Genomic DNA, 7846 nt, shown 5'->3' on the forward strand with positions numbered 1-7846 from the left:
CTTTAGCGTATTTTCCGGTAACATAAGGCTTTCCTTTTTTACTTGTGCAGGTTCTGCTACCCTGCACGCATGGCAGCAGCTGGCTCAGCCACACATGGGGGCTCTGCTGGACCATCGGCCGGGCGTGGTCACAAAGGGCTTTCGCACTTTAGAGCAGGACCGGGAGCAGGAGCAGGAGGACAGCTGGCAGCTGGACCAGCCGGAGGAGGACGAGGCGTTGTGTGACCCGTTCACCGGCTCGTCAGGAGAGAGCCCCGCTCCGACAGGTTCCCTTTGCTCTACCGCCGCCGGCTCCGCCTGCTGCAACATCAAGGACAGCAACCAGCTAGAAGGACTGAATGGAGCAATTTGTGGTCCGAAAGAGGCAGTGGAAGGAAAAGATGGAGTCGTCGCCGGCGCGCCCCTTCCCCTTTCCCGCCCTTCCCCGTCCTCACCCGTTCCCTCTTGTTCGGAGCGCAGCAGGCACACGGACCTCAAGGAGCTCCAGGCCCTGCAACCCGCCACTGTGGACCGCATGCCTGGTGAGGGAGTGTTTTAGCAGGAAAAGAGAAACCCAATGAAACTAAATCTGGAGCACGGGGAGAATAGAAGGAACGGGCAGAGGAAGACGGGTGGGAGGGTGGAAGGAGTGAAGGGAAGGCTTTCACTGGACGTTTCGCAGCTGTAACGTGGCAACACTTCCTGCATGATCACACTCAACCTCCGCTCGAGCCAGGAGCCACGCCTTATCCACACAGCCGTCCGCCTCCGTCCAAACAGAGTACTTTTTTTTTTTTTTTGTACTTTTTTTTTTCTTTTCTCCTTCTCAGTTTCTCCTTTTCATACGCCGCCTGTGCTTTGCTCTCACTTCCTTCAGGGCCTGGCAAATTTCTCAAACCAAAACCTGCAAAGTTCTAAAAATTTAACAACAAAACAAAAAAATGAGAGTTTGAACATGACTGACGCAGTGCAGAGATACAGAAGTGTCATCGTATCTGGATCCAGTTTGCTCGCTGGCTTGTGTGCGCGCGCCAAGGCTGCATCAGGTGTTGCGCCCGCAGCTGTTCTGTGTCACGTGAAAGCGCGACGCTCAGAGCTGCTCGGAGCTAATTCAGCAGCTCTGTCAGAGGGTCACCTCTACCAGCTCGCACACACACTAACCCTGACCTGAGCACGTTTGGTCTTTGACAATATCTGCATGTAGCTGCTATCATTTGAGATTCATTTAGAGAACGCAACTTTCATCTGTTTCTTCTTCATCCCTTCATTTTCTATCCTTGCTTCACTCTAATCTTGATTCGGAGGGGGAATTTTTTTTTTCTTCTTGTTTTTTCTTTAATTGCTTTCGATTTATTTGCATTTAACTTGAATGCAGGAGGTCAGCTTTCAACAACTGAGAAGATCATTAGATGTTAAAAATCAGTTGAAAAATACAAAAGCGGGGCTAATTAAAACGGGTGCTTTCACCTGGGGTCTGAACTGTGACTGCGATCTATTTTCCCCCTTTCTTTACGACATGCAGTTTTACAGTGTATGATTTCTGGTGCATTTTTCATCACGGCTGACAGAATTTTATTTTGTTCTCCTCCTCCAGTCCATTTCCCAGGGAAATGTCTGTCCCACACCAGCTCCACCTACACCTTCACCACCTGCAGGATTCTCCACCCGTCTGACCAGCTGACCTCTGTGTCCCCCAGGTAACGTAACACCCAAATATTTACCAACGCGCACTTTTTCAGCCGGATTTTTTTTTTTTTTTTTCTGCTTTGGGTTCCTTTAATATTCACTTCAAATCGCTGTTAATTTACACAAATTAAATGGAGCTGGACGCTTCTCTCTCGTTTTTTTTTTCTTTCTTCGAAACACATTTTGGTGTCACAGGAGGTCACTCAAGTGTTTGTGTCCCTGCTGTGTGATTGGCTCGACAGGTCATGTGATGAGGAAGACGAGCCGGAGCTGTATCAAATAGCTCTGCTGGCAGGATTAGAGCAGACCCATTGAAAGCACCGTTCAGTGTGCAGATGGGTGAGAACGTGCATGGCTGTGCATTTCTAAAGACCTTGTGTGGGTGTGTTTGAACCTGAGTAACATCAGGGTTTGCCTCTAAATCTGTTCGCTAATCCAGTGTGCACAAGCTTCTTTTTGAGGTGGATACCGATAATAACGAAATAATAATTACGAAAACAGTGTTCGGGCCTGTTAAAATCTTTTGGGACGAAATGATTACGGAAAGTTCAAATCCAGTTTGAGAAAGCATTTGTCGTACCCACTGACTTTCCACTGAATGTTTTTAAATTGACTTTTGCCTTATTTTGTAACGAGGCGTTTGACTGCTGAGGTTTGGAAATTGCTGCAAAACAAAAACAAAAAAAAAAATGCTACATTGCAGACACCTCAAAATAACTAATATTTTAATCATGCTTGAAATCTAATGATTACGGAGTCGGAACGAAGCTCGACATGATCGCTGTGCTGCTGTCGAGGTTTCTTGCTCAGAAAATATCAGTGGGTTTGCATGCAAGTTTCTCTAAACCTACTTTGTTTAAACTCAAATGAATCGTGCATGTTTTGACACGTTGATGCAGTTTTTACTAAAAGCTGTCAGACATCCGTGGTCTTTTTGAGCAAAAGTGACTTCTCACTTATTGGCCTGTGAAATTAGAAGTTAATCTTTTGCTTTTTGATAAATTTTTGCAGCTTGACCAGTCTTGATATGTGAAGTGACACAATCCTGTACACATTGGATAATTATCTAATATCTAAGCTGGTAGGAAGGACAGAAAATGAGTGAGTCTAGAGGAGCAGCGTATGCCGAGATGTGGTGTGAACATGAAGGCTGCAGGAACTGGATGAGATGCAGGCAGATGAGCAGCTGTGTTGAGCCCCGAAAGGGAGAAAGACCATCTGTGGTTTTGTGCAGATCGAAGACATTGAAGTTCTTTTTTTTCTTTCCAGCCTTTACCAGCCTTACAAGCTTTATTTTTGAAGAACGTCGGTAGTAGAGATCAAAATGTTTTGATCAATTTATGCCCCACAGTTTTTGTTAGGCTTTGCTGTTTTTCTCTACTATATCATAAGAAGGTATTCTCATTGAAATTCATTGGAGGATTTGCAGAAAAGCCTTTCAGGAGAAGAAGAAGAAAAATCACAGTGCTCTCTGTTCCTCAGTTGTTAAGCAGATGTATTATGGTGATTATTGATAAATCAAGTTCATCTGTTTCTGAACTCGAACATTTTTCACCTGATGACTGTCATTTATGCCTTCTTTTCTACTTTTCCTCTCCTCTTTACGCCTCCAGCCCTGCGGTAGCGTTTTGCCAAAGCGGCTCTGCCATCGGCACTCCGACCCACACCTTCTCTCCCGTGCCGTTCTCGGCCCCGCACACGCCCTCCTACACCCCCTGCTGCACCCCGCGCCGCCTCTCCCTTTCGCTCTCCCTCGGCGAGTCCTCCACCAACTTGAGAGACTCCACCAAGACCACCAGCACCTCCCTAGGCCTCGTGCGCCTCCTGCTGGAGCGTGGCATTTCTGCCTCGGTGTACGATCCTCGCAGCTGGGACCGAGGGCTGGGTGCCAGCGGCGCTTCGACGCCCACGGGAAGCGTGCAGGTGCAGAGCGACGCGGCCAAGTCAGGGGAGAATGAAGTCAGACCGCCAGTGAGGCGACCGGACACGCTCCTCCTTCAGCCCTGCTCCCCTCCCTGCTCCCCGCCCCAAGAATCTGCCTCGGCCGCCACGGCGCGGCCCGCGTTTCAGTTCAGCCCTTCGAAGGAGGATCCGCCGTATTACGACGCCTTCCTCGCCTCCAAGCCGGCTCGCACCATTCTGAGGGAAGTGCTGATGGATCTGGAGAGAGAGTACGACGGCGAGGCGGACGAAGACGGCCAGAACGAGGTGGCGAACCTCGGACTGGTGGACAAGCTGAAACGCTTCCGAACGCTCTCCCCTGTTTCCGCCTCGGTTTCCTCCGGGAGCGGTCTGCTGGCGCCCTTCAGCTCCAGCGGCCTGGGTGGCGGGCTCCCGGGTTTGAATGCAGGACTGAGGAGGAACCGAAGCTATCCGGCCATGGTGGGGGCCAGCATGGCCATGAAAGACCCCGGCGGACCGCCCTGCGCTCTCATCCCACAGACGATGCAAACATCACAGCCACAGGGTCCGGCGCAGACAGACGAAACGGGCAAAGTGCAAACACACCCCTCCGTTGTCAGGAAGGCCATTCACATACCGCAGACTTTACACGCACTGGAACCAGTCACACCACACACTGTAATACAGAGACATGCCAGGGCAAACTGGGATTCAGACAATTCAGCAACACAAGGTCAAGACAGTGAGGGTCAAACCAGGACGTGGTAGGAAAAACTCAGTATGTCAGGCCAAAATAACAGCGTTTTACTACACTTTCATGTTTATCATTACACACATACAAATACAAAGCCAAAAAAATATTTAGCGCACACATCGTCTGCAGAAGCAGACCGGTACAATCCGCCCTTATTTCCCCTGACAGCCAGTAGTCTGAATAAAATGTCGGAGTGACGACTGAGAGCAGGAGTGGCTGAAACTGTTACACTGTGTTATATTTAAATACTGTCTGGCCAGATTAACAAAGACGGAGTATGCTGCCTTCCTTTGTGTCATTATTGTACAATGTACTGTATATGCAATATACTGTGGCAAATAGTATATTATTAAAGCCCCAGTCTGGAGTACTTTACCATGTGACTGAATTCATATGGAGACGCATCGGTTTCTGTGGCCGCTTTGCAGCCAACGTCCTTGAGCTGGTCCAGCGTACTTGAACCAAACGAATAGCTCATTCCCTCTGCCCAGCTGACCAATCCGAGACCTTTAGATGAACTCTGAGACGACCAACATCTCCGATTTCAACAGCAGTTTTCAGCAGTCAGAGGGTGAAAACTAAAATGGATAAAAAAAGAAAAAAAGAGAAATTTTTCTGAATTCCCTTCAGCCTCTTCGTGTCATAAAATATAGTTTCCTTTTAAATATCTTCTTTGTACTTCCTACGGTTCAGTTTTTTTTTTTTTTAACACATAAGCTGATGCCGAAACCAGATGACTTTGATTGCTCTTCTCGCGTCGTTGCCAGCACAACACGGTCGTGTTTGTGCTGGTTGTGTTCGTTAATCGGAGGAATGGTTGGACCGTCGCATTTCCTACCAGCTCACCGAGCTAAAAATCATTGGACTATGCTCACCGGACGACCTCCTGGTGTGTCTCTCATTATTTAACGTGACTGGCTGGTCTCGCCAAAGCCTATAAATGTCGTCAAATGTTTTCCTTTAAACATGTTTCATGAAGCAGTTTAGGCATTTTTAAAAGACTCTAAAAATGCCTGTTTCCATTTTTCTGCGCTGAAGCTGATAAGGGGTCACAGTTTTTGTCTACAATGTCTTTTCCTCCTTTTCTGTCTTTTGTTGTTTAAAGAAAAGAAATCCAGATTGGGGCTTTAAGATATCTTGTTGCTGTGACTGAATGTTCTTATGTGCCTAAAAACAAACACACTGTATTTCATTAGAAAACTGATTGCATTTGTTGTCCTTTTGTTTGCATTTTGTTTTGCTGTGTGCAATAGACATGACTTTAATTGTGCAATCCAGCGGTTTGCGTGAGATTCGGTGCATTCTTCTCATTTCAGATGTATGTTTTTATCTTTTTTTGTTTTGTTTTAAGTCCTCATAAAATGTTGGATTCTACGGGAATAGAGTAAAGCTGTTGTTCAATCTGACGGAGTCCCAGAATAATTTCCCTTTTTTTCCCCCTTCATTTATTTAGCTTGATCTGTCCATATGCATCCAGGCAGTAAAGGATAAAATTTATGAATGTAGGTGTGGGAGTTTCACAGATGAAATGAGCACAGACATGGCGGTTGAGCAAAACGTGCAACTTCAGCACAGCTGGAAACAGATCCACCTTTTATCTCCAAGCAATGTACATAATTTACTCAGTTCAGGTCAAATGGCAGAGAGCAGTGAAATCTGAATCCTGCTGATCTCCAGCTCCTGTCTCTGCAGAGTTGATCAGTTCAAGCTTTAATCTTTGTGCTCCGGTTCGATCCACAGAGCAGAGCCGCCCGTTCTTAAAATTCTGGTTTGACTACACCTGAACGAGGGGCGACTGATGCTCACGTTTGTAAAACGAGTCGGTGAACTACACGGTGATCCCGACACGCAGCGTTTCAGACTTTTACACAGATCAACATTTAGGTTGCTGTTTTCACGAGGCGTTTCGATGCGTAATCTAGGTTTGGACATTGTACCTGGACCAAGAAGTTGTAGCTTGTTTCGTAAGTCACGCAAGTGACAATTGCACATCTTTAAAGTGAAGGATGTTTCAGGTTGTGTTTATTTTAGTGTCATGTGGAATCACCTTTACTGTACGAATTAAATCCTTCATACTTCAGTGGCTTTTAGAATAATTTCTCTTGCCACCAGGGGCTTCGATTGTTCGCTGTTTCTGCCTTCAGCAGCAGCACATTTTAAGAAAAATAAAACAACTCAGTATTTCAGAGGAGAAGAATGGAGCGGTAGTGTTGGTACGACAGCAGGTGTCTTAATGTAATTTTTGTGCCACGCCATCCGAATGTAAGTTATTATTCAGCTTCCAGGGCCATTGTACAGATTTCTGTCTGATTTAATCATTTCACTGTAACTGTATGCAACACAAACATGTATAATTTTGAAATATAAATATATATATATATATAAAGTATGGTTAAAAAAATGTAATAAAGGTGAGTAGTTTATGTAGGATTATAGGGGAATATGTTCTAGCCAGAGACTGGTGGGCTCTATTTTATAAAACATGTCCAACTGTCAATAAAATATAAAATAGAGATTTAATTGTTGTCTTTATACTTTGACTTTATTCTGTACATCCGATGATGTTCAGCTCCTCTCAGCTATAAAGGGGCAGTATTATGTTGTTTACATTTAGAACCACAGGTAACTGTATTAACTAAGCATAATTAACATGGTAACTATGTTAGTTACTGTGTTATCTAGTAAATTGTAATTTCAACTCTTAAAATTGGGCCTATGTCTCTTTAAAACCTCCTGCTCTTTCTGAGACGCCACCTTCATAACAGCGTTCCTCTATCAACCATTAAAAGACATTTTTACCTGCACTGCACTGAGAAGTGGCTCGTATAATGAGCTCAGCAAATGTGCAGTTCCACCAGGCGTTTGCTAATTACTACTGGCTAGTCTGAAGGAGCTGAGCAAGGAAGGCCTGCTCTGTGAGGCGAAAGCACAAAAGTTTTGGAAACTTTAGCTCCGAAGATGAGCTGCGTATCGAAGGCGGGAGTAGGTCCAACCAGGTGTTTTGCACAGCTGAGTGGTTGCCATGGGAGATTAAATTATTTCTCAAATATGCATAAATTAATTAAAGCGAAGTTTCTTTAATTTGATATTATAATTGACTTAAAGTTCAGAAAAAGTACATTTTATATAATTCTGTCTCTTTAAGGGGCTGCAGTTGTACATATTTCTAAAGATTATACTCTTATTTTAACATAACAAAAACTTGAAGTCAAATTTAAATCGTAATATTAGATGAAAAAACATTTTAGACTACTACAGTTATTCACATCTGGATCTCAGCAGCTATTTCAGATCTCTGAAATATATAATATATATATATACCAAATATGAAGCTAGTTTCACGGTAACTGTTACTTTATCAAATTTTATAATAACTGTACTAAAAATGATTTTTGCGAAATGCTTTCTTGTCTGTTGTACTGACAGCTGTTTTCCACTGGGGGGCACTGTGTCCAAACCACATGCAATCCAAAGCATGGAAGCGGAAGTAGACCTAATTTAAGATATTTGTATTGATGTATTTTA

The 7846-nt window shown here is 44.6% G+C and overlaps 1 protein-coding gene across 2 annotated transcripts in view; it reads left to right on the forward strand.

The window, feature by feature from the left end:
* Positions 1–6841, forward strand: part of trak1a (trafficking protein, kinesin binding 1a) — a 31026-nt gene extending 24185 nt beyond the window's left edge. For both annotated transcript variants that reach the window (XM_014989217.2, XM_014989216.2), the window contains 3 exons: positions 51–521; positions 1574–1676; positions 3279–6841. In XM_014989217.2, coding sequence (XP_014844703.2) covers positions 51–521; positions 1574–1676; positions 3279–4335 — 1631 coding nt within the window. In that variant the 3' untranslated portion in view covers positions 4336–6841. The remainder of the gene's footprint in view (positions 1–50; positions 522–1573; positions 1677–3278) is intronic.
* Positions 6842–7846: the final 1005 nt, after the last annotated feature.

Source organism: Poecilia mexicana, unplaced genomic scaffold (genome assembly GCF_051168715.1).
Source record: "Poecilia mexicana isolate PSO_F unplaced genomic scaffold, ASM5116871v1 scaffold_16, whole genome shotgun sequence".
Classification (NCBI taxonomy): domain Eukaryota; kingdom Metazoa; phylum Chordata; class Actinopteri; order Cyprinodontiformes; family Poeciliidae; genus Poecilia; species Poecilia mexicana.